Source organism: Chlamydotis macqueenii, chromosome 1 (assembly GCF_036417535.1).
Source record: "Chlamydotis macqueenii isolate bChlMac1 chromosome 1, bChlMac1.mat, whole genome shotgun sequence".
NCBI classification, from domain to species: Eukaryota; Metazoa; Chordata; class Aves; order Otidiformes; family Otididae; genus Chlamydotis; species Chlamydotis macqueenii.
The window spans coordinates 400,030-425,734 of NC_141556.1; the positions used below are offsets into that span (position 1 = coordinate 400,030).

Genomic DNA, 25,705 nt, shown 5'->3' on the forward strand with positions numbered 1-25,705 from the left:
CACCGGGGCTGGGCTGTGGGGGTCCGCCCGCCCCCGAGCAGCGTGGGGCTGGGGCACCTCTGCTCCCTGCCGGGGCCGTGGGGCTGGGACAGCCCCGGGAAGGGCAGCCCGGTCCCTGCAGCAAGGTCAGCAGGGCTGGGGCAGTGCTGGTACTTCGCCCTGGGGTCAGCGGGTGGGCTGGCCACGGCGCTTTGCTGTGGGCTCCGTGGGGCTGGACCGGCGGCACAGGGCAGGGCCGCGAGTCGTGGCTGCGGCTGTGGGACCGCTCAGGCTACGCCATGGGGCAGGGCTGTGGGGCAGCATGGGGCTGGGCCGACGAGCCCAGCCCTGCCCTGCTCGCGGGGCGCCCCGCACCGCGGCCCAGCCCTGGGGCCGCAGGGCCGGCCCTGCGTGGCCGTGGGGTGCCCCACGCGGGGGTGCACGGGGGCCAGCACTGCCCCCGCCCGGCGGCTCCTCCTGGGGCTGCCGCTGGCGGGGCCAGGCCGAGCGCGTCCCCGCGGGGCGAGGCGGGCGAGGCGGGCACGGCGGGCGGAGGGTGCCGGGGGCGCCGGGCAGCGGAGGGCGGCGGGAGAGACCGAAGCGCCGGGGAGCAGCGCGGGCCCGGGGAGCCGGGGGTGGCTGCGGGCGCGAGGCGGAGACCCCCGGGGGCGGCGGCCCGGTGCGGGTGCGGGAGCCGGGGCCGGGGCAGCCGCCTCTGAAGTTTCCCTCCGCCCGCCCCTTCCCGCGCGCACCGGCTCCCCGTTGCCATGACAACTCCTTAAACTAACACCCGCTGCCGGCGGCGGGGGCCGAGTTCGCGGAGGCTCCGCCGCGCGCGCCGCTCCCCGCCCCGGCCCCGCCGCCCCCGCTCCGCCGCCCCGCTCCGCGCCTTTCCCGCTGCCGGCGGCCGCCGCTGCCCCCGGCCGCGCCGCGGCTATGGTGGCTCGGGCCCCGCCGCCCGCCGCCCCGCAGGTAACGAGCGGCGCCGGGGCCGGGCTGCCCCGCGCGGCGGGGGTGGCGGCGGGGCCGGGCCGGGCCGGGGCGGGGAGCGCGGAGCCGGCCGCCCGGGGCGGCGGGGTCAGCCTTGCGCGAGGGAGCGCCGCCCCGGGGACCGTGCTCCGGGTCCGCGTCCGCGTCCGGGCGCGCAGGTGCGCGTTCGGGTGGGGGGACGGGGGGGGGGTCTCTGCCCGCCGGCCGGGGGCCGGGGCCGGGGCGGGGGCAGAGGCGGCTGCAGCAGGAGCCCTGCCCCGCGGGCAGGGGGAGCGCGGCCGGCAGCGGGGCGGCCCGGCTGGGGCCGGGGGCTGTGCGCTGCCGCGCAGGGGTGCGTGGGGGCCGTGGGGCGCGGAGGGAGCCGGGCTGGGCCGTGGGGTGCCGGGGAGAGCTGCGGGGGCGCGGGGCCGTCGGGCATGCAGGGGAGCAGGGCTGTGCTTCGCTGGTGGGTGGGGGCTGTGGTTTGCAGTGGGGTGCGTGTGCTGGGCGCAGGGCCCAGTGCGTTTGTGGTGGGGAATTTGGGCCGCGGCTTGTGGCTGGGGGCCCGTCCCGGGAGTCGGGGGCTGCGGTCAGCAGCTGGATACACATTTTGGGGAACGGGGCTGTGGCTTGCAGTGGGATGCATACGTGGGGCGGCCGTGGCTGTGGTTTGCAGTGGGATGTCTTGCGGGATGGGGGCCATGGCTTGTGTTGGGGCTTCAGGACAGGAGCTGTGGTTGGGACTGGGGTGCCTGAGGGCTGTGGTGCGCTTTGGGGTGTGTGGGCTGGAGAGCAGGGGCTGTAACCGTAGTGAGAGTCTATTTTGGGGGATAGGGACTGAGATTTGCAGTGAGATGAATGTGCTTGGGGACAGATGCCGTGGTTTACAGCGACACATACGTGCTGGGAAGTGGGGTCCACAGTTTGTGGTGGGGGGTGTGTGCTGGGGAACAGGACCCCAACATTTTGGTAGCATACACGCAGGCAGACTGTGCATCAGAGGATGGCGACTGTGACGCTTGCGATATGGTCCAGAAGCATTTAGGCAGGGAGGGGGACTTCTGGTGAAGGCATGATGTTGCTTCTGTAGCATGTGACATCGCTTTTGTAACTTATCTGTTTGTGGTTTGTGTGCATCTGTGCTTAACTGGCTGTATCTGCCCTCAGGGCTTTGCACACACCTATGCGCGGTGCTCAGCACACCCTTCTTCTGGGTGCTCTCTGTGTAAGCACCGTTTGTGTAGTGGCTGTCATGGATAACGAGCAGTACTCTGGGCTCGGGGTGTGCTGCACGGTCCTGCGTAGGGGATTTGTGTGGCTGAGTTCTGCCTGGGCCTCAGCTTGCAATTTAGCCGGTCCCTGGTGTCTTGAGGAACCGCTGGAAAAGTGAGAGTCTGCCACTCTCCTACTCTTCCAAAACTGGGTCAAGGAAGCAGGGAACTCCAGAGCTGCGTTTGATTCAGAGGTACTGGTACCCGTGAGAGCCTGTGCATGCTCCTGTAAATCAGGATGCTGGCGTGAAGGGAGCAATAGATTTAAGCCAACAGGATTTCAGCAGGAACTGTACCTGCTGTTTCTGCCCGTGGTGTCTATGGGCAGAGATCCTCAAAGCCTCTGGCGATGTAAGGGTTACCTCTGTCAGGCATCTGTGAGAGACATAGCGAAACATGCGGCTAGCTTCGCAACCGTGCCTATAGCGAGGCATGGTGGGAAAACATCTCGCTGCGTTAGCATCCGAGGCGTTCTTTTAGCTGTTGTGTGCCAGAGTCTTGTGTTGTCAGGAGAGGAGCTGAGAACCTGGGCACAGACCTCTGCAGGGCTCTGGTCTTCCCTCGGTCTAGGAGTGTGGCCTTCGCTCAGGGTGTGCGATTGCTCCTGGTCAGCGTCTGCTGGGCTGGCCAAGCGACGGCTGCTGCGGCCCTCGCACACGTGGACGTTGCACAAGACCTCGTGCTCTGCGAGTGTGAGTGTGAGCTAGAGCTGGGGCTGCGGCGCAGTGCGTGCTGTGTGTGTTGCTTGCAGGTGATGGGGCTGGGGGCTCCACTTGCCTGGGACTGTGTGGGGGCAGGGATGGCTCCTCCTTGGGCCACAGTAGGGTCTTTTCCCCCCAGAACTTTATAAACTTCACTAAAAGCTTCCACTGGCATTCTGTTTCAATAGTGACGTGTGGATAATGGAGACAACACGTAACAAGTTTCCATAATTTCTTTTTATACCGACACTTAAATGCATCACAAAGTTCTTGTGCATTTTGCACCTGCACAGTAGCCCTCCGTGGAGATTTTGCTGACTGTGCCAAGCTTGCAAGGTATGTGGCAAAAGGGGCTGAGGGCAAAAAAGGGCACAAAGGAGAATATTACAAGGTCCTTTTTTTTCAGATAATAATTTTTTTCAGATAATAACTATTTTTTTTTTTGGTTGTACAGCATGTAATATTCATATAACACCTAACTATTCTTAATAGTGTTAGTATTAGCATATGAATAATGCATATCTGTACTGTTTGTGTTTTGTCCTGCGTTGTTCACTTAAACCACGGTTGTGTTCTGGAAATGCACGCAAACAGACACAGGCAGCCCACTACAGAATATTCTGTTGAGATTTCCGCCAGCTAAAAATTATTACTGCTGCCTCCGCACAGGAGTGCGTAAGTGCATATGCAAGCGGCGAGGCACGCGTGTGCCAGCGGTGAGGGGCAGAGTACGGGGCTGTGGGGGCGAGGGGGGCTGGGGGGCAGGCTGGGCTCCCCTTCCCCTCTCGCAGGGTGTGGCAAAGCGTGTGTAAAGCTGGGGCAGCCCGGTGGGATGAGGCTCCCTGATGGAGGCACCGCAGGAGCCCGGTGGCGATGGCAGACTGGTCCTGCCCTGGCTCCCAGCACAGAGCGTGTGGCTGCAGTGGGGCTGGGCCAGGGGCTGGAGGGCACTTGGGGTAGAGCTGAGCTCTCCTGCGAGAGCCGGGGCAGGGCCATGCGTGTGGCGGGGACGTGGGATGGGAGCTGCTGGCACCTGCCTTCGGGACCAAGGAGCAGCTGGGAGGTGGCGTTGGGAGGGCCAGCAGCCTGGTAGTGCTCCTGGCCCCTGCCCGCTCGCCCTCTGTGCACGGGACGAGAGAAGCTGGGGCGAGCAGAGCCGCGGGGCAGGGGAAGGGTCCCCTCCCAGGCAGCGAGGGACACCGGCGTGCCCTGCCCGGCTCCAGCCTCCTCTCCCTGCCTCCTTCCCCGCCCGGGGCCCGCCGCTAGCCCGGGAGGTGGGATCTGGTCCGGCTGTGCCCCTGCCCCAGGGACTCGAGGAGCCGCGGGGTGCAGCGGGGGCTCGGGAGCCGCGTGGGGCTGGCAGTGCGGTGGGGCGGGAATCCCCCCTGCCATGGCGGACGCGGAGCGGGGGGAGGCCATGCAGCTAAAACGAGTACAAAGAGTAAATTGCCATCCCACTCCTGAATGCAGCTGAGCTGCTGTAACTGTGACAACAGGCAAAAGCTCTGGTTCATGAGCGGCTTGGCTCCCGTTGGCAGCGTGGGAAGGAGGCAGCGCTGGCTTTGTGGGAGCCTCTCGAGGGTCAGCCCAAACTTCCAGGGGATGGGGTGTTTGTGCTGCTGCCACACTCAGGCTGCCCATCTCGTCTGGGGGAGCAGAGCAAATGGGGACTTTCGTAACCCAAGAAGCAGGTCGATCAGGAGACTCTTCTATCATTAAATATTGAAAGCTCTTCTCCGGCGGCAGCGCGTTCTCCCCTCGCTGAGAGCAGCTCTGTGAGTTTGCGGTTCTGGATGCCATGTGGACACAGCTGTGTCTGCACGGGTGACTTTGGGTGGGAAGGGGGCTGAGCACAGCCTGCAACGGTGCAGGGTCCATCAGTGCCGGCTTCGCACCACAGTGAGCCCTTCCCCAGGCAGAGCCGAGCCCCCAGGACGTGTGCAGAATACGTGCCCCCCAAACAGGCTCCGCTTGCCGCGACCCCCCCGTGGTGGGGCCGGGCGGTTGTGCCCCAGCCCAGCCCCTGCTTTAAGGGGCTGCTGGTTTGGAAGGAGCTGGCTCTTTGGGTTGCTCTTTCATGCCGAGGTGAGTGACCTTGCAGGCTCCAGAACAGCAGAAGGACATGGGTGGGCCAGGGTGGGCTCCCCACCGTGGGGACCGCAAGGCTCCCTCCCCCAGGAGAGGCTGGCATTCCTGGCTGATTTAAGGAGTGGTTAGACTTCCAGGTCTGGATTCTTCTGCTTTTTATAGACATCCTCAGGGGACTGCAAAGAATGGCAGGAAGCGCAGCGGCCCCGAGAGTGCTCAGCCCTGGACGCTATTGTTCGGCGCTGACGGAAGCCGGCCGCGGGCAGGGTGGCCTGGGGACCTTCCCCTGCCCGGAGGAGGCTCAGCGGAGGCTCAGCTGCGTCCTTGCCGTGTGCTGTTTCCTGGCCTCGGTAGAGAGGGACTACAGCTCCCGGCATGCGTGGGGATACAGGATAGCATGCTGGGGCTCGGGGGTTGCAGGCTGTACCCCTTCCTCGATGTCTCCCGCTCCTCTGCGGGGTCAGGGATGCCTGGAGCTGTGACAGGAGCCTGCTGGGACACGATGGCCATACTCGAGCTCGCTTGGTCTCGTACAGAGACGTGCAGCGGTGTCTGCACGTGGCACCGCAGCCCTTGGCCCGGGTCTGTGGCTGCCGTGTTGTCTGCATTTCTTGTCTGGAGCAGCTGGAATGGATTCCTTGATGATGCTTGTGAGAGGGACCAAGTGGCATTGTCCCTTTGCGGGATCAGGGCCCTGGGAGGCCTCAGGAGGCAGAAACGAGTATGTCCCCTCTGAAGCCTGGTCACAGGATCTGCGTGTGTCCCATCTGCTGTATTGTAACCCCATGGATGCCTCCCTGTGCAGAGGCGTTCACACAGCCCTCCTGAGATGAGAGTCTCCAGATGCTTCCCAGCTCCCAGTTCTGTCTTGGGGACAGTTTTACTTCCACTGACTTGTCATTTCTGGTCACGTTGTGTTTGTTAGACTGCTGGGGACCCGCTGCTGGGGTTACAGCGAGCCTGCAGTCCTTGCCTCTTATCCTGGGAAGGGAAGAATCTGGACGAAAAGCAGGGAATCTGGACATCTGTGATAAAAGAGTCAGACTCAGACAAGCGAAAGGCGGAATTGCCATTCACGAGCAAGAGGAATAACAGCTTCCCTGGAGCTCTCCCTGCTAGTACGAACAAGGCCCCTCTGGCTCCGCAGACAGCAGGGTCCCCAGGGACTGTGAGGGCTGGGATCTTGGCGGTGTGCAAGCTGCAGTCTAAATACATCGCAGATCATCTGCATAATTTATTCTTCTGTGAAGAGTTTAATTTATCAGATCCAATAATAAACTCATAAATCTCCTTTGCCTGTTATCAGGGTTGGGTGAAGATGCTCATATTATAAGCATTTAATTTATCTCTGGAGCTGCTTCCCGTGCAGATGGGTGCCTTTGATGTTACTGGGTGTGGTCCCATGGTCCACGTTCCACCAGGCGCTCATCACCTGAGGACAGGAAGGATGGTACGCGAGAGGCCCAGCTCAGGAGGGGCGCAGGAGGTTGTTGTGCTGGCCAGGATCTGCTCTGGAGGTCAGGATGGGATGGAGATGGTGCGGGCGAGAGCCGGGAGGAAAAGCCGTCCTGCCGGAGACTGAGCAAGGCTGGTGGGGAGCCACCCTGCAGATCAGAGCCAGCCTGTGGGACCGTCTCACTGCCCCATCCCACCTCTGGTACTGCCCCGGGAGTTGGGGGGCGGCTGGGACCGGCTGCCTGTGCTGAGGGGTGGTCCTGCTGGCCATCAGCAGGCTGCAGCGCAGCGGGAGGGGGCTGCGCAGCCTTGCCACCGCTGGTAACTTTGCTTGGTGTCCTCACGCGCAGGAGCCTCCAGAGCTGGCTGGGACGTGCGCTGTTCTGGGCCTCAAGGGCTTCCTGCGGCAGCGAGCTGCACCGTCTAGTTACAGGCTACGTAGAGAGGCATTTCCTTTTCTTAGTGCGAGATCCCACGGCATTTTCCGCTGCCCTCATGCTGTGAGATGAAAGGAGACAACACTTCTGCTCTTTTCTGCAGACTATTCAGGATGTTTCAGCCTTTTATCTGTGTCCCTTCTTATTTGCCTCCTTCTAAGGCAGCAGTCTCCGCTCTTCCCTTCCTCTTCTCGTGACAGTTTTCCTTGCCCTTTGGTAATTCTTGCCTCCTGTTTCCAAGTCCCCTTGGTTTTGCATTTTCCCGGGAGCCCTGGTGCCCGGTCCCGCACCCGTTGGATGCGTGGGGCTGTGCGCGGGATGATGGCTGTGCCGGCACCTGTTCCTCACCTGCTCTCTTGCTGTTGTGCTGCCGGTGCTGCCCCAGCCCTCCCACACCTGGGGGGACAGTGGTGGAGCGCAGCCGGCGCTTGACTGGGTCGGGACATGGGGCTCACAGCTCGGCTTCCCGGAGCTGCGCCGCGGCTGTGCCAGCAGCCGTCACAACTGGGGCCTCGGTGTGTGCCTGGGGAAGGCTCTGTGCTCCGGGTGACTGCCGCGCGTGTGTAGGTTGGTTAGCTGTGCGTCTGGTGCCCGTGCAGAGGTGCAGAGCGTGTCCTTGGCCCACCAGGCACGATGGGGTGTTTGGGTTGTGCCGCCGTGCTGCGTAGCGCCAGCCCAAAGCCGCCGCGTCCCTGGGCTGAGGCTGCCCAGTGGCGGGGGGGTGAGCTGGAGCATGAGCTGCTGGGGACGCCTTTGGTGGATGGGGGTCCCTGCTCTGCAGCACCGCACAATGCACCCCCTCATCCGAGCCCCCTAATTCCAGACGGCAGATCTGGCTCTGGTGGGGTGGGAGGGCTGGGGCTGCTCTATGCCCTTGCCTGCCTGCGGCCCACACTCTGTGCTGCAGTGAGGGATTTCGGGTGATGCGCGGGTGGGAGGGAGGCTGTAGGTGTCCCAGCCTGTGCCACCCCATGCCCAGGGGTGTCACCTCGCAGCTCTGAGCCCTGTAGGGCTGCGCTCCTCGAGGTTTCGTGTCCCTACCGGCACAGCAGTCCCCTGCCCCACCACCTGCCCTGCTCATGGTGTCCCTGGTGCTAAGGGACAGGAGAGAGACCCAGTTCCCTGTGGGCACTAAACGTCCAAGCAGGGCACACACGTGACCTGTGCCATTTTGTTTAGGTCCTACACAAACAGCTGTGGTAGGTTTCCTCTGTTCTTATGGCACAGGTGTCCTGTGGGGCAGCGGCAGCTGTGTCGGGAGCATCGTGCTGCGGCCCCGCTGGGACCTCAGTAGCATCGTTTTACAGAGGCACACAATGGCTGCTACGTTTTCCAGGTGCATCGCAGTGGCTGTGGTCCCAGTGGAGGGTGAAGTGTATCTTATGAAATGTTTAAAGCCTGGTGGCACCCCTGTTGCCCATGTGCACCCCGTGAGCTGTTTGCAAAAATGGGATCCTTGCCACAGCCCCTTCCCCCCGCAGCACCTTGCACTTGCTGACACCAGCTGCAGCACAACAGGCTGCTCCAAGAAATCCCAAGTCATACATTTTTAATTTTCTACAACAGAGCAGCCATTTCAGCCACTCACCCAGAAAGGATCTCTAATGAGAAGCGAGGAGAGCGAGCGTGCACATTTCCAGCGCATCAGAGAGCAGAGGCATTATGGATACACTTTTCTTTTTTCCTGGCTGCCTGTAGCAGTTCCTGAATTTTGCCTGAGGCACCTGCCCTGTCATCTTCTGGAGCTGGGCTGAGCTGGGTCCTGGGCCCCCGTCGCTTATCCCGAACAAGAGGGTTGACCCTGTGGAGGAGCTGACCCTTAGCATTGCTGGCGTTTCAGCTTGAGACAGCCTCTGCTCTCCGTCTGCGTCCTGCCCAGGACTCTGCCTAGGAGTGGATGACCCCCTGGGAGAGGCACTCGTGGACCTCCACCGACCCGGGGTGGGAGAGGCGCTCGTGGGCCCCCGCCGACCCAGAGTGGGAGAGGTGCTCGTGGACCCCCGCCGACTCGGGGTGGGAGAGGCGCTCGTGGGCCCCCGCCGACCCAGAGTGGGAGAGGTGCTCGTGGACCCCCGCCAACCCAGGGTGGGAGAGGCGCACAGGGACCCCCGCCGACCCGGGGTGGGAGAGGCGCTCGTGGACCTCCGCCGACCCAGGGTGGGAGAGGCGCACAGGGACCCCCGCCGACTCGGGGTGGGAGAGGCGCTCGTGGACCTCCGCCGACCCAGGGTGGGAGAGGCGCTCGTGGACCCTCGCTGACCCAGGGTGGGAGGGGCACTCGAGGACCCTCACTGACCCAGGGCCGCTGTGTCCCTGCTCCTTGGCGCTCAGGCCCGGGCTGTTCCCTCGGCTGCGCTGCCCTCACGCATGGTCTTGCCGAGCTGTGCTGCGGGGCTGGCGAAGGCAGGGGGCTGCTTGTCCTCCCGCCTGCCTGGGCAGGGGCAGAGCCCTGTGGGCCTCCTCGGGAGGAGCAGACGTGCCTGTCTGTGGAGTGAGGATGGGCTTGCGTGGGCAGGAGGGCTCAGGGTGCAGCGCTTCTGCCTGGGTGGGGAGGCCAGGGACGCTGTGCTGCGGCGGGGCGGCAGGTGCTGGTACACGCTGTAGGTGACCTTGCCTCTCCCTGGTGTCTGTAGGTTTGCCCTGGGGATGCTATTGTTCCCAGCCCTGCGGGTTCCGCACCTCCCTGCTGTCCTGAGGCCGAATCTGCGGTCTGCATGGGTGCAGCGTGCCCGCGGGCTGCGCATGTGGTGCGCTGCGCTGATGCTGCCCTTGCTCTCTGTTGTCTGCAGGTTGATGAAGAGGGAGTGCTGTGACCCCGTGCCTGTGACGGTCATTTCAGGTGAGCACTGCTCTGTCCTTCCCGTTCTGCCTTCCGAAATGCCCTGGGCCTCCCAACGGGAGCTGAGGAGGGGGCTCAGGCTGGTCAGGGCCTGCAGCCTTGTCCCGGAAGGGGATGGCCTGTCGGGGACAGTGGGGATGGGGACCCAGTGGTACTGCTCGGGGCTAGCCACATGGAGAGCTGAGGGCAAACAGGGCTTGTGGGGCTAGCAAAAGATGGCAGGGCTCAGGCTGGAGGGGACAGGCTGCAAGGTCCACAGGCTGCAAGTGATGCAGAAGCAGTTATGAGTCCCAGGGGCAGGTCGTTACTACATAACGTGCTTTGAGGAGGCATCGAGAGGAGAGGTCCTGGGAGACTGGCTGACCAGGTCTGCGTGGGCCCGTCCAGCTGGGATTCAGGGTGCCCTCTCTGATGGAGTTCCCCCAGTCCCATCCAGCTGGGGTCCAGGATCTCTGTCTGGGACAAGTACCACTGGTCTCGGAGGACAGTAGGGTTCCTGGACATCAAACTGGTGTGGGTTCTTCTTCCAGCCCTGGCTGTGTGGATGCGGTGACGTCCGCATGTGCACAGTGAACCTGCGGCACCACTGCTGGCAGGTGCCAGAGCTCAAAGGGGAGGAAAGAACGGTGGGCGCTCCTACCGCGGGATGCTGGGGCAGGGGCAGGGGCGGCGCATGCTTCCTTCCAGGGCACCGAACGGACGTGGGCAGGGCGGGGATGCACGGCTGCTTGCTGTGGCTGTGGTAGAGCCAGAGCCTGGCGCAGAAGGAGAAAAGGGCAGCCAGGGCGACAGCGGGGACAGGGAAGCGTGGGAGAGGGGAGCGGGGAAGCAGCTGCCCACAGCTGGTGGAGAAGGAGCTGAAGCTGTAAGACACACCTGGGAAAGGTAGGGGAGAGATGTCCCGTGGGAGTGGGAGCTGGCGAATGCTCATGGTCGGGGGCTGGTCTGTCCCCTGCCTGCCTTGTGGTTTTGCTTGGTCTCCTGCCCTGCGTCGTGTGCTGCCCTGGGCTCTGTGTGCTTCTCTGAGCAGCCTTCTCTCTCCCCTCTCCATGAGAGTTTCTTGGTGCCCAGCAAGGACCCCAGCCCTGGCCAATGCAGGGTCTGGCAGATGCTGTTGTGCCTCCAGCTGTGCACATCTGCAGCGTGTCCCTGTATTCCCACCCGCTGCTCACTGCACACCAGGGCATCCCGTGCTGGGGCTTGCAGGGGAGCGGGACTCCAGCTTCTGCCTCCATCCCTGGGCTGTCACCTGCCAACCCCGTTCACCGCAGATGTTTGCTGTGTCCCACGCTGGGGCAGGGATGGGCTGAGAAGCGAGGGACCCCCGTGCACGCGCAGCCTCACCCAGCCCCTTGTCCCTGCGTGCGAGGCAGGCTGAGCTGTGTGTGTGGAGCTTCAGGGTGAAGGCTTGGAAACCAGAGGATGAAACAAAGGAAACCTAAAATGCTAATGCACAAGAATAGCGGGTGCTTTTTCTGGCTTCAGCAGGCTCTTTTCAGAGCCTGCAGCTGCATTCCAGGGCCCCTGAAACGTGTTGCCACTTCACCTTGTAAATCCTGCAGGTAATTCCGGCTGCCCGTGCAGGGCTGTGCTGCGTGGGCCGAACCGAGTGGGCCGTGCTGCGCGTTTCTGTGCAGGGGCTGACTGCGCGGCACGGGCTGCGCTGCGTGGGCTGCGCTGCGTGTTTCCGTACGGGGAGCCGCTGTGCCGTGCCGTGCTGTGCCAGGCGGTTTGGGGCTGGGAACCGCTGCGCTGCGAGCGGTGCTTCCCCGCGGGGCTGAAGGGCTCTGCCCGTTGTCTCGGCACCGGCTGCCAGCGTAGGGCAGATGCAGTCTTGGAATATGTGCGGTGAGGATGAATTGTGTTTGTGCTGGGATGTGGGCATTTATCCAAGCTCTTCTTCTGGCTTGTGTGTTCAATTAAGTCAGTGCTACCTGGTCCCAGAGCACATCCATGACTCGCAGGGCCCACGTCTGACTGCTGTGGCAGCATCATTTCTCCTTCTCATTCTGCAGCAGAACAGCAGATCCCAGTGGGAGCGGGACCCCGTGGAGCTGGGCTTGGCGAAGGCAGTCCCTGTGGCAGGGCTTTGCTCCTAGCCCTGAAGGGAAGGACTGTCCCTCCCTGCTACAGCAGGAGCCCGAGTCTGTGGGACGTGAGGAGGCTCCTCAGCGTCTGCGGGAGGCGGTGGCCGGGTCAGGAGCCTGGTTCTGTCCCGGCTGTGGCTGCCTGGCCCGCTGCTGCCCAGAATCTCTTCCCAACTCCTGCCAGCGCGGCAGCTCTGCCCTGTGCTGGGCCTGGGCTCCCTGTGTGCGGTGGGCCGGGCCGGGCAGGGGTGCAGGGAGAGGAGGGATGCCAGCGAGGCGATTAGTGTCTCAGTCCCAGACAAACAGATGGAGGCAGCGTTATCCTATTACCGAAGGGCTAAGCGGGAGAAGCTGAGCGGTGTGCTCAGGCTGGCTGAGCAGCGGGGCGTGCTGGGCTTCTGCAGCGGCAGGATGTTTTTCTGGGGTGGCAGCCCCGACACCAGCTCTGGATAGTGTCGGCACCTGGGCAGCACCGAGTCCCTGGGAACAGGTCAGATAAACGCTCCTAGGGATGGGGTCAGCTCTGGTGGCTCTGCACCCGCAGGGACGCCGGGGCGCCTGCAAGGCTGCAGTGCTGGGGCGGTGCAGGGGCCGTCCTGGGGCAGGGCCAAGGCCATTGCAGGTGAGGCTGAGGGAGAGGATGGTGATGGGACCTTGCTGGTGGTGATGATGAGGGGGTGGAAGGTCCTGGCAGCAGCAGAGTGGTCCAGGTTGCTTGGCGGATTGTGTAATTTCTGGAGGTCCTTGGGTTTCTCGCTTCTTGCTGTGTCGTGCTCCCCCTAAGCTGGAGCCAGGAGGGCGGAGGAACAGCACAGGATTGCAACAGGTACGGGGCTGTCTTCCAGCCTGTGCCGCCCTACGGCTGTGCAGGATGGCAGGCTGGGCCAGCCGGGCCGTGGCGTCGCCCACGCGTCGGGGGGCTGGGCGTTTGCCTGGCTGTGCTGCCACGGGTCCCACTGCGCAGGGACACAGAGGTGCTTGCTGGGATGAGGGTGGGAGGTGTGGGAACCTACTGCTTGGATTTACTTGTCCTTGGGCTGTGCCACCTTCCTGGGCTGTGCTTACCTGCGGTTGTGCCCAGCGGTGCTGTGGGGAGGTGGAGGGAGCAGACGTGCTTTCTGCCAGCCTGTCCATGCTGGGGCGGGCTTTGGGGTCTTGTTCCTTCCAGCAGGTCCTTAAGTGTGTCTGACCCAGACGTGCTCCTCTCCTGCATGGATGGGCTGGCAGTGCGTGTGGGGGCCCACGTGAGGCAGCGTGACCCGTGACTGGGCAAGCAGGAGGCTGCGAGGTGGGTGCAGGATTGGGGACCCTGACCGGGGGTGCACAGGACCTCGCACGTGCACCGTGAGAGCGCGTAGCTGTGGTTACCAAGGTGACTGCGTTAAGTGATGTTCCTATGGCTACACACCACTCTGCTCAGAGTTGCTGCGGGGAGAGTGTGCGAAGCCCCCAGAATCCCCAGTGCCTCCCAGTGAGGCTGTTCTCACTGCAGCCATCCCCTGGCTCCCGCTCTGGAGACACTTTCCCAGGGTGAGAGGCTGAGCTGTCCCACGGGCTGTGGGCTCTGCTGGGCTTTGCAGACCCCGAGGGCCCAGGGCTGGACCGGCTGTATGCTGTTGCTGCCTGGGTCTCCGTGCCCGGCAGGGAAGGACCTGCGGTTCGCGGGCACCTGTGTTGGGACAGGATTGGGGCAGGCCCTGCATGGTGATGGGACTCTGGGGACACCCTGCCCAGTAAAGCAGCAGTCACCACATCCCTGGAACCCTGCTTAGTGGTGCCAGCTCCTTGAGGTGCTCTCCTGGCACATGGAGCCCACGGATCCCAGCTGCATCACCAGGGAATAGGTCCTGCAAGCTTCAGAGTCTTCAGCCACCTCTGCCTTTCCCCAGGCTCTGCTCCTCCCTTCAGCCAGGTGCACCTTGGGGTGGGGTGCTGGGGGGACAGGCTGGGGTGCTGCGTGGCCCGTCAGGCTGGCTATGAGCATGGGCTGCACAGGGAGGGGTGAGGGCAGCCAGGAAGAAGGACTGTGGTCACTGGTGCTTCGCTGTGAACGGGGACAGATACAGGAGGGAGATACACTCCTGCGCTTGTGTCACTGTTCGTCAGCTCTTCTGCTTTACAGGACCAGCTAGAGCTGTGAGCTGCTCTTGCTAAAAGCGATCAGGACAAAATGGGCTTGGTTTTAACTTGGGCCAGCTCCCAGGGCAGCTGGCAGCGCGGGCTGCCTGTCTGTCCAGCCCAGGGGTGGATGTGAGCGCACAGGGATGGGGGCAAGGACCACACCAGTGTGTCCCAGCATTGCCCCTGACACACTGCGTCGTGCAGCCTCAGCATGCGCGTGCTGTCCTGCCTGCCAGACCACCGTCCCTCCGGCCCAGCTTGCCAAGGGAAGGGGGTGTGTGGCCAGGCAGCGGGCAGGGCTGAGCCTGGCAGTGGCTGTGCTGCCGCAAGCCGCGCTCAGGGCTGTGTGGCCAGTGCCTGACACCAGATAGCACTGTACCCTGTATGGGGACTGCAGGGACAGAGAGAGGGTCTGCTGGCCTGTGCTCCTGCCTCCTAATTGGGATCTGGCAGCGGGTGCTGCTCCTCCACCGTGGGGGCCAGGGGTCCTGGCTGGGGCTGTCGGCTCCTGCCCTCCCTGCAGGCTGGCAGGGAGCTCTGCTGCCCATCAGGCCACCTCCGAGTGGTCTGACTCCTTCCCGCAAAGGGGAGCAGTCCTGCATCCCCACAGGGTGATGGGGAGCGATGGGGCAGGCGGTGTGGCCGCGTCCTGGAGCCGGGGCCGCACAACCCTGTGGGAGGTGGGCAGCCAGGAGTCCGTGCAGGGCTGTGACCTGTGGGAAGCATACGTTTTGGGCCAGGGATTACCGCTGTTGGTCTGAAGAGTCGTCTCCAGCCTGGGCAGCGTCAGGAGTGAGCAGACAGCCTTTGCTTTGGCCGAGCGGGACTGCCCCGGGGCCAGGCCGGTGGGGAGTCAGCTCCTGTGGTTTTGAGGTGCTGCGCTCGCTGGTGGCCAAGCCCCAGGTTCCTCTTGTGCAGCAGCCATGGGCAGGCAGAGAGGCGCTGCGGGACAGCTGTTAAGGACAGCTCTCAGAAACCCCTGTGCCAGGCTATTGCCCCAGAACTCTGCAGACAGAATCCCCTACAGATCGCCACCAGCCGTGCGCTGCAGCTGCCTCCAGATGTGCCTGTGCTGGGGGAGTTCAGGGGTGCCACTGCCTCTTTGCTGGGCACTCGGAGACACAGGTGAGCCCTGGTGTTCCCGGGCCTGCACTGCGTGGGGGTAGGACGCTGGTCCTTATCCCGCTGCCCTGCACTGGGGTCAGCGCTGCTCCGCTCTCGCCCCGGGAAAGCCAAGCGCTGGCGCAGCAGGTTTGCTCCCAAAAACGATGTGTTGCAGGACTTGCCCTTTATTCATCCGCGCATCCCCAGTGACCCAGTAACCCTGGCAAATGGAGAGAGGGAAAATCAGTTGGCAGGAGAATTACCCGTCAGGCCCCGTAGGACACTGCGGCCACACGCAGGCTGATCGATGAGCACTGCTCCTTCCCCTCTCATCGTTAGCGCTGTGCATCCCCACACTCAGTCTGGGGCCACAGGAGGAACAGTCCTGCCCCTGCCGCTGCCCGTGTGGGTCAGTTCTGGAGGACACAGCCAGCAGTGGCAAAGGACAAGGTTGGGCTGGCAGAGCCTGCTTTGTGCTACCTGTCACGTGGGGCTGGGACGGAGCCATGGCAAACAGCAGGGCCGGCTGACCTGCTTTTGCCCAGATAAGCAATGAGGACGGCTCCGGCATCACGGAGCCCTCGCTCTGAGCAGGGCCCTGCCTCGCGCCCCGGGCACAGAGCTGGCCAGGATACCACGGGCCAGTGCTGGGCCGGTGGGAAGGGGGGACCCTCCACCTCCCGAAGCCCCGTGCGGGACACTGAGCTCAGACCCTGCGGTGGGGGCAGAGCAGCACAGTCTCTCCCGCTCCCTGTCCCCCCCGCGGGGGCCACTGTGCCTTCCACAGTGCTTGCAACCATCGACCGTGCATTCCCGCTGCAGCCGCAGCCGCCCCTGGTAAATCAGTAACGTCTGGCCTGTGCGAGGGGAACGACTCTGCCTGTCCCATGGGCATTGCCAGCCAAGCGAAAGCGGACGCTCCCCGATCATTTGAGGTGAGGGCTTGACTCGCTGCAGCAGCGCGGGAGGGCAGGGGGCTCTGGGCAGGGCTGTTAAACGTGGCCGAGGGCTCCCTGGTCCTGGGAGGACTCGGGGGTGAGGAGGAGCTTGCAAGGCACCTGCGTGCAGAGCCAGGGCCAGGCTCGGTGCCACTGCAAGAGCGGAGCCTGGGGTGCTGTGGGAGCCGCTGGAGCAGGCATCGGGTCTGGTCTCTGAGGGTTAAGCATGGCCTGGGGCTTTGCGGCTGTGTCAGCAGGGTCTGGCAGGGCAGGGGCGATGCTGGTGCAGGTGGGTGGATGTGCTGCCTTCTCCCCAGTGCAGCTCCCTGGGTGCTGATGTGGAGTACTGGAGTGCGTCAGGTGGGGTCAGTCCCAGTTGCTCCTTTCACTAGCTGCGAGGCAGAGCGGGTATGCCAACAGCTTGTCCTGCCGCAACCGCAGCACGCGGGACCATTCCCAGTGATCCCAGTAGTGACAGCCCCGTGTGCTGCTCTCCACGCCCCCCGGCAGCAACGCCCCAGCAGGATGTGGGATCTCCCCTTGACCCCCACTTGTGACACTGCTGTACCCACCCACAACCCCTCTGCGGCGTGGGGAGCCCTGGAGCACGGGGACCTGGTGCAGCTTGTGTCCTGCCAGCGTGTGGCCGTGGGGAGAGCTGGGTGAGTGCTTCTCCCACACATCAGCACGGCCCGAGTACCTGGTCCCTGCCGGGCCGGTGCTGTTGCTCCCGGGAAAGGCAGCACTTGTGCTGGAGAGCAGCTGCCTGCAGCCCCCTGTTCCACGCCCAAAGCGCAGCCCTTGCCATGCAGGCGCGCCTGGGGATGGGGTGGGCCAGCTGCTCCCGAGCCTGTGTGTCTCCGGAGACCCTGTTCCTCCAAGGGCCAGGCCTTTTGGGAGTCACAGCCACTAGGTATGTGAGGGGACAGGCGAAGTCCCAGGCAGTGCACCAGCAGGGAAAGCAGGCGCTGGAGAGGGGAGGGAATTTATCCCTGATTCAGACAGGGAGAACTGCCGTTCTCAGGCAGGCTGCTGTAGTGAACTGGTGCTTGGAGGTTTCTGCGAGACGCTGTAGCTGGGTGCAGGTTAACCCTCAGGTGTGTGTGGCTGGGTGCAGGTTAACCCGCTCAGGTGTGTGTGGCTGGGTGCAGGTTAACCCTCAGGTGTGTGTGGCTGGGTGCAGGTTAACCCCCTCAGGTGTGTGTGGCCACGGTGCCTGGGTGGCCAACAGCCCCTGTGGAGGAAGATGCAGACGCTGTGCAGTTCTGCTTTCCCCCCATGCTGGGACTTGTAAGGCCTCCCGTGATTTTGGAAGGATTGTTGCTGTCGCTGTTGAGGTGTTGGCTGCTGTTATCCTTGATTTGTTCCAGTGCTCCCTAGCAGACTGTTAGCGTCCATGGGACTGCGGCTGAGACCTCCCTGCGATGCGCGCGCTGGCTGACAAGGGTTTTGAAGCCTGGAAAGGCGTGAGCTGTGCACAGGACAGCTTTGGAATCGTGTTAGTTTGTGTCCCAAAGTGTGAATCCAACCTGTGACTGGGCCCTGCGACCCAGCCCCTCCGGAGTCCGTCAGTCCCTCCAAGGGTGTCCCTGGGGAAGTGGTCTGCTGTGCAGGAGGAGACCACAGAAGCGGCACTTGTTCAGCCTGCAAGGTGAAGTCTGAGTGTGGATCTAACTGCTGCCCGTGACACGTATATGAATACTTACATAAACAAAGGAGGAGAGGAGAGCGGCACAGGCTAACAGACAACGCTGACGCAAGAGCAGGGTAAACTAGCCGTGAATGTGTGGGCTAGAAATTAGGCCATTTCTAACCGTCACAGCAAAGAAGGGTCTGAAGCAGCTTTCCAGGAAGGGAAGAGAGGATGAGAGCAGACCTACAGGAAGGAGTCTGGGAAGAGGATTTCTGACGTGGCACCTGGGGTGCCAGCAGCCCTGTCCCTGAGGATGCAAAGAGCAACCACCCACCCTCCCACAGCCCGGCTCTGGCTCCGCACGGTGCTGGGCTCTCCTCCCAGGCTGTGGGACCTGGTGCCAATGTGACAACAGCTGCAGGTCTTTGCACCGCTGTCTGGGCTCCAGCAACCCGCTCTTCACCCTGCCACCAGCCGGGGTGCAGCACCTTTTCTCCTGTCTCAGGAGCAGCTCCAGCTGGCACCTCTGCTGCAGCGTGCTTTGGTTTCTTCTTCCTGCCCTTATCGGGCCCTGGGGCTGCTTGTCTTCCTCAGAGCGTATCTGTTGCACCTTTCTAGGTCCCATCACTACAGTGTTAGCACTGCTCATTTCCCAGCTGGAGCCTTCCCTACAGAGGAAGAGTAATTCAGTGATATGCTGAGTGACAGCCGTAGTTCTACATTACTTCTAACCCAGGGGGGACGTGGAGCCCTGATGGAGAGCTCTGAAGATGCCAGTGCAGTGTTCAGCAGTGTGGAGAGGGGTGATGCGGCTCAGCGTTTTAGTGGGCTGGTCCCACCAGGGAATCCAAGGGGTTCCATGCCCAGCCACCTGCCTGCTGACACCGCCAGCATCCATTTCCCTGCATGCTTTGGTATGAAGTTTGGCCCAGAATTGGTGAATTCCTGGGTTTGCTGCTGTTATGACCTGGACCTGGTTCAGGGAGCATCTGGACAACGCTCTTAGTCATATGGTTTAGTTTTAGGTAGTCCTCAGAGGAGCAGGGAGTTGGACTCGACGATCCTTATGGGTCCCTTCCAACTGGAGATCTCTGGTTCTGTGGTTCCCGTGGCATGGTGCCCCTGATGGAAGGATTTGTGAGAGACAGCAGGGAAGGTGGCTTAGACTGTAACGGTCTGGTTAGTGCAGAGTGGGGCAGGCCACCCGGGAAGGTCGCTAGACTTTGCAGCTTCTCGTGAGGGCTATTGCAAAGAGTAACTGGAAATCCAAATGAACTGCGCTGCCCTGGGTTTCCCTCACTGGTGCTCGTGGTGGCATCTGCAGGAAGCTCTGCTAGATGACTGAGGCGTGACTTTCTTTGATGGAAGCGTTACTGATTTGTCCTGTCACTATAAAATCTTCTTGAAAGATTTTATAACTCACTCTGATGATATTTCATCCGTTTTTCCTGGTATTCGAGTAAGACTCATTGGATTATAATTTCTAAGGTACTCAACTTGTGTCTTTTTTTTCAAGATAAGTGATTTTTTTCCTCAGCAGAGAAGTTGATTTAATAAGAGAAAATGAATGTGAATGACTCTGCAAGTCTGTAATGGAGTTTGGGGGTGGGGGTGGCCAGTGCATTTTTCCAGCCATTCACAGTTCTGTCTCAAACATTATTGGGAACTAATGAGGTACCAGAAGATTGGGAAAAAAAAAAGCAAGAATAATCCTGGCAATTACCATCTGGAGCATTTAATTTCTCCCCCTAGTGAAATAACAAGACGGAAAAAGAGGAAAGAAAGAAGATCGATGAAAGGCACTCGTTGAACAGAGCTACAGGCGGTGGACCACAGGCACAGGCTCCGATGGGCGCTGCTGCCAGGCTGGGCGGAGGGAGATTGGCCCCGGGAAGCCCTGAGCTCCGGCTGGGACACTCCGGTTGCAGGACGTTTAGGGTGCAGATCCTGGCCTGCTGGGTTTGTCGCTGCGCGGTGGTATCTGAGGATAGCTGAAGCTGTGCTGGCTGAGGCGGCACGTAGGGGCAGCGGTGGCATTGGTCCTGCTTTGTTCCCTGTGTGGCGATGTGTCAGAGGGAGGACTGCAGCAGGTGGGAGCCAGGCCCCTCTGCAGCAGCACGTGTTCAGGGGAAGGCTGAACATTTGGGGGTCTTGTGCAGAACGGTGCCCGCTGTCAGCGAGGTGTGCCCCTGCCTTCACGGCATGGGTATGGCTCTGGAAAGGGAACAGGCAGAGCTCGGGGTCCTTCCCTAGTTCCTTCAGGCAGATGGGTCTGTATCCAAAGTATTCCTCTCTGCTCGCTCCAGGCTTTCTGCAGCTCACGGGTCCTCACCAGCTCCAGGAAGGTGCAGGTGTATGCGCGTGTCTCGGCTGCAGGGCTCCCTGCTGTGCCGCTCGGAGGGGCGTACCCAAGTGTCTGTTGCTGGTGTCCCATCTGTTCCGGGGTCTGCCCAGCTCTGTGTGGGTGCATGCCCACGGAATGCAGTTGGACCACATGTCTCTTGCATTTCTGATGATTTACATCAGAACTTCATGTTCCTCCTGCTCTTGTTTCTAATCTCTTTGGGATCTTTCCACTTGCCTCCTCCCAGTTTCACGCTGCGTTTCATTAAGGTGCGGTGTGATCCCTTATTCCAAGTCACTAATAAAAATCAGGCCCAGTAGCTGAACAGCGGTGGTGACAGCTCGTTTTGCGTCCAGCCTTCAGCGACTTTCAGGCCTGACCGAGAGGCAGGCAGAGCCAGCCTCCCACGCCGCCATGTCCCAGGCTCTGCCTGTCCCGCGCCAGCTGCCAGCCGCAGGGAGCAATCCCAGGGCGGGGACTTCCGACACGGGCCCTCTGTTGGCCCTTCTTCCCCCCTCGCTGCTGGGCACTGCTCAGGGCCTGGCCGTACACTGTGCCTCCTGGTCCTGCCGTGTCTCGGTGTGCGTGCGAGGACGCCAGCCTCCCTGAACGCTGTGCCACCCTCGCCTGTCCCCTGGGACGCTGCTGGCCGCAGACTGGGAGAGGCCCAGTGGACCCATGCCATTGTGGCTGCAGGTTTCTTCTCTTGAGCCATTCGGTGTGACTGCCACGTGCAGGCCACAGCTGCTGGCTTCCCAGTTCAGACTTTCCATGCTCCCCTCGCTGGCCCTTTGTTTGTCAGATATTTTTGCCGTCTCCCTTCCTGACCGTTCTTACTCCTTTGTCTTCTGTGCTGTGAGAGACCTCAGCCCGTGGCTCCTTCTCCGCTGTTTGTGACTCATGGTCAATTCATCCGCTCTTCCCCTCAGCAGCCCCACCTTGTCCCTGGTGTCCCTGACTCAAGGCTGTGGAGCCCAGCCTGTTCCCTCCAGCCCTCGTTTTTGCCAGGTGGCCTTGTCTGCTTCAAAGCCTGCGTCCCTGCACCTATGACCTGCTCAGCACGTGCTCTGCGGGTCTGCGGTTTCTATGTGCCTCTACCTGGGGCCTGGACAGACGTAGGGTGGGGTACGCTGTGCGCTCGGTGGAGCGGGAGGCTTTCCACCGCCACCAATCTCATCTCCTCTCGCCCCACTGCCCTGCTAGAGAGCTGTTCTCAGACCCCAGAGACACAGCAGGAGAGCTGCTGTGGGACAGGCACCCTGGAAAGGCATGGGTTTGGCTTTCTTGGCTGCCGGGCAAGAATGTTTTGTCATACCTTTTAAAAAGGGACTGGTTGAGGTTGACTGAAACAGTCATGGCACTGTGCCCTCCCATCCGGGCGCAAAGGCTTGACCCGTGCCAGGGCAGCACTGGGGGTCCAGGGGTGACGGGAGTCCAGGGTGCAGGGAAGGCTGCAGACTCCCCGGTCCTTGCACATGTGAAGCAGCAGCAGACAGGCAGGATCTGCGGCTCTCCAGCGCAGGGGTGCTGGTGTGGGTTGAAGGAAAGGAGGAGCTCAGAGACCAGCCGGTTGCTCCTGGGCTGATCTCGCTGTTTGTCGTGATCGACCCATGATTCCCTTTCTGGGGCTAGGGCCACGGGGTTGCAGCGCTTGTGCTCCAGAACCCGTTAGACTCCCCCTGTGACCCTGGACTTGCAGGCCTGCGGATGCATCCTTCCCGCCTGTCTTGCCTGTTCTGCCGATGCAGGACGTTTGCAGCAGATGCTGCTCCAGCTTGGGGCCGGCCACCTTGGCAGCGTCAGGCTCTCCCTGATGCCTGCCGTGTGCAGTCCCTCGGCCTCAGGGTGGGAGGGCCAAAGGAAGAGCCATTAGTCATTTCCTGGACAGATCCAGGCCATACCGTAAATCGCTCCAGCTCTCAGTGGTTTGGGGGCTATTTCTGTTTGAGGATTGTCACGTAGATTAACGCCTTGAATCATAGCCAGCGATGGACCGGACGCAGTCCCCTGCACAGTCCTGCAGCGCTCAGCCCTGCGTCCCATCTGCTCTTGGCAGGGCAGTCACTGGCGTGTCCCTGCCTGGGAGCAAGGGCTTGACCTGCTGGGCAAGCAGGGTCCTCCTGGCTTTAATTAGCCCTGACTGGCAGGGGGACTGGCAGAAATGGCAGCCCATGGTGGCGGCTGCTTGCGTCCCTGCTTTGTGCTGGAGCTAACAGTGGCTGTGCCTGCCACCACTCCAGTGTGTGCGCACTTGGCTCCTCTGACTGAGAGTTCGCTGGGGTGGAAACACAGGTCAGCCGTCCCCCTGCTCTGAAAACCTTGGCACAAGGGCCACAGTGCATCCTGTTGTCCAAGTGTGAGCCAGTTTGGGAAACTCCTGGCAGCCAGCCCCCAGCTCCCTGCCTGATGGGCTGGCGGAGGTGCTGCTGGAGCCTGCAGCCCGGGGGCCGGTCCAGCTGTTTGTGGGTGCGCGCAGAGACGCGCTGGGCAGTGACCACATCGGAGCAGGGGTGTCGGGGCACAACGGGCAGCACTCCAGCACCTGCAGGATGAACAGTTTACAGGGCCAGAACCAAGACCTTTCCCTGTAAAACCCAGAGACAAGCTGGGTGCGGAGCCCCTGAGTCACACCTGCTTGTCCTGCCAGTGTCCGGCCTCCTTCATGAGTCCACCCTGGCAGACAGGGAAGAAGCCAGGCAGGCCCTCCAGATAGGCTGGTGCAGACTGGAGATGGAGGATCATGGTTGCAGATGGGGGACAGGGCTGCTGGGATGAACTGCAGGTGTTGGTGGTTGTGTGGAGAGAAGACGCTTGATCAAAGGAGCAGAGCAGGCCTCAGAAGCTGGGACTACGCATCCTCAGCCCCTGGGCACGGTGTCCAGACCCCCTGTGCTGGCTCTGGTGTGGGCACTGTGCTCTGAGCGCTCCTTGGGGGAGCAGAGGCTCTGGGGGTTGCTGCGCCTGGGACGGGGTCAGCCAGGGCAGGGCCATGCTTCGCTGCCCCATCACTCTGCCAGGATGGGACCAGGAAGGGTCCCTTCTGGGTGGCTGGTGGGAATCACTGCAGGGGGGGCTGGGGAGGGCGTGCAGTGACAGTTGGCCCTTGCTGGGGGGAGGGGGCACTTGTGGGGATCCCTGCATGGTGTGGGGCTTCTCGGTGAGGTCCCTGACATGGGGATTCCTATGTAGGGTGGGGGTGGTCCTCCAGGAGGATCCCTGGTGGGGGGGGGGTGTGTCCCCACGGGGTCCCTGCTGTGGGGAACCCTGTGGGGGTGCTTCTGCAAGACTCCTGCTTGGCTGGTTGGGGGTTCCTGGGTGAGGGTCCCGAGATGGGGGTCTCTGGGTGGTGCAGTCAAGAGTCCTGTATGAGGTCCCTGTTGGGGTGGCCTGGGTGGAGTGCGGGGGTCCTCTACCGGGCCCCTGCCAGGGGACGGTCCCTACTGGGGTCCCTCCGCGGGTCGCGGCAGCCGCGCTCACCGCCTGTCCTCACCCCGCAGGGTCCCCGGGCGGGCTGTGAGCGCGGCCCCCGGTGCCGGTGCCGGCCGCCCCGCCGCGCCGCACGGAGCATGCCTCTGAGCCCCGCCGGCAGCAAACATGAGAGCCCGGAGTCGCCGCCGCCAGAGCCGCCGCCGCCGCCGGAGCGACAGCCCCGCGCCGCCGCCGCCGGGGAGCCGGGCGCCGGCCTGCGGGAGGAGACGCGGCTCGACCCGGCCCGGGGCCCCGGCGGGCCCCGCTCCCCCAAGCTGGCGGCCCCGGCGCGCATGGAGGAGCCCGCGCCCGGCGCCATCGTCGTCCGCATCGGCATCCCCGACCTGCAGCAGACGGTGAGTGCGCGCCCCGGCCCCGACCCGGCCCCACTCCGCCACCGCAGCCGCCCCGGCACCACCTGGCAAACTTCGCACCGCCGCGGGCGGGGGGCAGCCGGCCACGGGCCCGGCAGGACGGCTCCCCGCTGCCCCCGCTTCGCCCGCTGCCCCCGCTCCCCATTGCCTCGGCTCCCCATTGCCCCCGCTCCCGGTTCCGCTGTCCCCCGTTGTTCAGGCTCCCCGCTCCCCTTCTCCCCGCTCCCCCCTCCCTGCAGAGCGCGGCGGGGCCGCGGGCGGAGCGGGCCGGGCAGCCCCGGCTGCAGCGCTGCCTTTCCGGGGCCCCCGCTGCGGCCGCAGGGAGGGGCCGCTCCCGCCGCCGGGGCCCCGCAGCGGCCCGGGACCGGGCTGCGCTCCGCCACCTGCCCCGAGCGCGGGGACAGCAGGGACGGGCGCGGGCAGCAGGTGCAGCTCGGGAGGCTCCAGCACCGGCGTGGTGCCGGTACCAGGCCGGGCCGCGGGAGCGTGCGGAGTGCCGGGCCGCGGTGGCGGTGCCACAGGCAGGACGTGCAGGTGTGACCTGCCGGGAGCCGAGGTGACACAGCTTCGTGTGGCTTCGTGCTGTGTTGGCCGCAGCGGCTGGGACATGGGGCAGCACGTGTGGCACCACGAGCAGTTACCCCCGGGCACGGCCGGGTGCCGTGTAGCGTGGAGGGTGTGGGGTGGCTGTTACAATGGGGCAGTGCTGGGAGTCACCTGGGGTGCTGGGTGCTTGGGGGGAGCAAGCATGTGGAGACTGAGCCTGGTCAGCGCAGGGAAAAAGTTCACTGAAGGGCTGCGGTAACTGTGGCCCTAATGAAGAGCGCTCGTTAGAGGGGGAGTGCTGGGAGCAGTGGCTTGCCTGGGGATGGGTGGGCTGCAAGGCACAGGGAGCACGTGCTCCGGGATGAGGTGTTGCAGGCAGGAGAGGGGGTGCCCCTTGGGGACGGGGAGTGGGAAAAGGTGAGGAGACAGAGACTTGGGGAGAGCAGAGCATTGCTGTGGGTGGAGAGGACTAGGGGAAGTGAGCTCCCCTCTTCTGTGAGGAAAGAGTTCTCTTTTGGACACTGGTGTGGGGGTCCTGCTCGGTGGTGGCGAGGTAGTGACTGGGGCCAGAAAGCTTGCTAGAGGATGGTGGCACTGGGGCTGAGGTGCTGGCACGCTTGCAGGCACGGCTCTGCAGGCGCAGCTGCCAAGCGCTGGGAAGCGGCAGAGGCAGGCGAGGCAGTGCTGCCTTTGCTGTCGAAGAATCGGACCGATGCTCTGCTCTAGCTAGGACTGACCTTGTGCTGCAGGAGGGGCTTCACCCCCGCTCGCTGCCACCCCAGCCCCTGCTGGGTTTGTGAGCGAGGCTCAGGGCCACGGGGTCTGCGCTTTCCCTTCATTGCTGTGTTAGCCCCAGCACATCAGCTTCTCCTCCGTCATCGCTGCGCACACCCGTCCCCGAGCTGATGCACAGACCCGGGTCTCGTCCTGCCCCAGCCCTCCTCTAGATCCCGTTGCGGGATGCACACGGGGCAGGGCCCAAGGACGGGCACTGGGGGCCCTTGCTCTGCGCATTGTCATAGTACCCACCTCTCTGCTTTGCTGTTCCTTGGGCACCGCTCCGCACCTGCCTTCCCCGTGCTTGTTCTGGGAGTGTGCATGGGGACTGGGGGAAGCAGCGATGCTGGAGTCAGTGTGAGCGTGTGTTGTAGCCCCCCACCCTCTTCCTCCTTCCAAGTCCTCCACTGGAACCGGGCATAGTCCCAGGGCCAGAGTGACGCAGCTCAGCCTTGCCAGACCAGAGATCACCCGAGGCAGTGGATGGAATGGGGGCTTCATGCAAAGCAGAGCATCTTTGCATGTATAAAGTAGGAATTTCCCTCCCGGATCTCTCTTCCCCGAGGGGCTGATG

General features: G+C 63.0%; 1 protein-coding gene across 2 annotated transcripts in view; it reads left to right on the forward strand.

Annotated features, from left to right (window-relative positions):
• Positions 1-876: 876 nt before the first annotated feature.
• The window catches only part of SHANK3 (SH3 and multiple ankyrin repeat domains 3), a 330,415-nt gene continuing 305,586 nt past the window's right edge, over positions 877-25,705 (forward strand). For both annotated transcript variants that reach the window (XM_086743634.1, XM_086743643.1), the window contains exons 1-3: positions 877-951; positions 9,690-9,739; positions 23,464-23,790. In XM_086743634.1, the coding sequence (XP_086599760.1) occupies positions 23,533-23,790 (258 nt within the window). In that variant the 5' untranslated portion in view covers positions 877-951; positions 9,690-9,739; positions 23,464-23,532. The remainder of the gene's footprint in view (positions 952-9,689; positions 9,740-23,463; positions 23,791-25,705) is intronic.